The 682-nt window shown below is 78.0% G+C and overlaps 1 protein-coding gene across 1 annotated transcript in view; it reads left to right on the forward strand.

Annotated features, from left to right (window-relative positions):
• Positions 1-682, forward strand: part of NCAN (neurocan) — a 14,912-nt gene that overhangs the window by 10,423 nt on the left and 3,807 nt on the right. Inside the window, 1 exon segment of the mRNA XM_042024498.1 lies at positions 63-601. Coding sequence (XP_041880432.1) covers positions 63-601 — 539 coding nt within the window.

Genomic DNA, 682 nt, shown 5'->3' on the forward strand with positions numbered 1-682 from the left:
CCCCGGTAAGTGACACCAGGCACGGCCGGGGGGTCCCGGCGCGGGCTGCGCCGCTCGGGGACCCCATGGCGGTGCCGTCTCTTGCAGAGCTCATGGCCCCGGCCACCGCCCCGGTGTCCCCCTCGCCGCAGGCGCCGGCCCCGAGGGATTCAGGGACCCCCGCAGGGACCCCGCCCGTGCCGTCCCCGTCCCCGTCCGTCCCCGCCACTTCCCGCGACTAAGGGGGACACCGGGACATCCCCGCGGGTGGGGCTCAGCCCGCCCCCAGCGCCCGCGGGGACTCCCCGCGGCCACCCGCGGATGCCACCGAGGACTTCTCCGGGGACCCTCCCTCCCAGGAGGGCAGTGGCTCGGTGCCCCCGCTGCCCCCGCTGCCCCCGGCCCCGTTGGTGGCCGAGGGTCCCGAGCCGGCCCCGCAGCCCCGCGGGGACGGCGGGGACGGCAGCGGGGCCCCGGGTGACGGCGCGCTGGAGAGGCAGAGGAAGGCGGTGACATTCCTGCAGCCAGAGGGTCCCTCCGAGGGACACGCTGCCACCGCCGGCTACACCGAGGGGGCTTCTCCCGGGCCCCTGGGGCGGTCCAGCGCCGCGGCTCCCCACGGGTCGGCCGAGCCTAGCCAGGAGCAGCCGGAGGGGTCCAGGGATACGGCCGAGCCTAGCCAGGAGCAGCCGGAGGGATCCAG

Source organism: Corvus kubaryi, unplaced genomic scaffold (assembly GCF_017639235.1).
Source record: "Corvus kubaryi isolate FWS band 111438036 unplaced genomic scaffold, C.kubaryi_AGA036_p1.0 37262, whole genome shotgun sequence".
Lineage (NCBI taxonomy): Eukaryota > Metazoa > Chordata > Aves > Passeriformes > Corvidae > Corvus > Corvus kubaryi.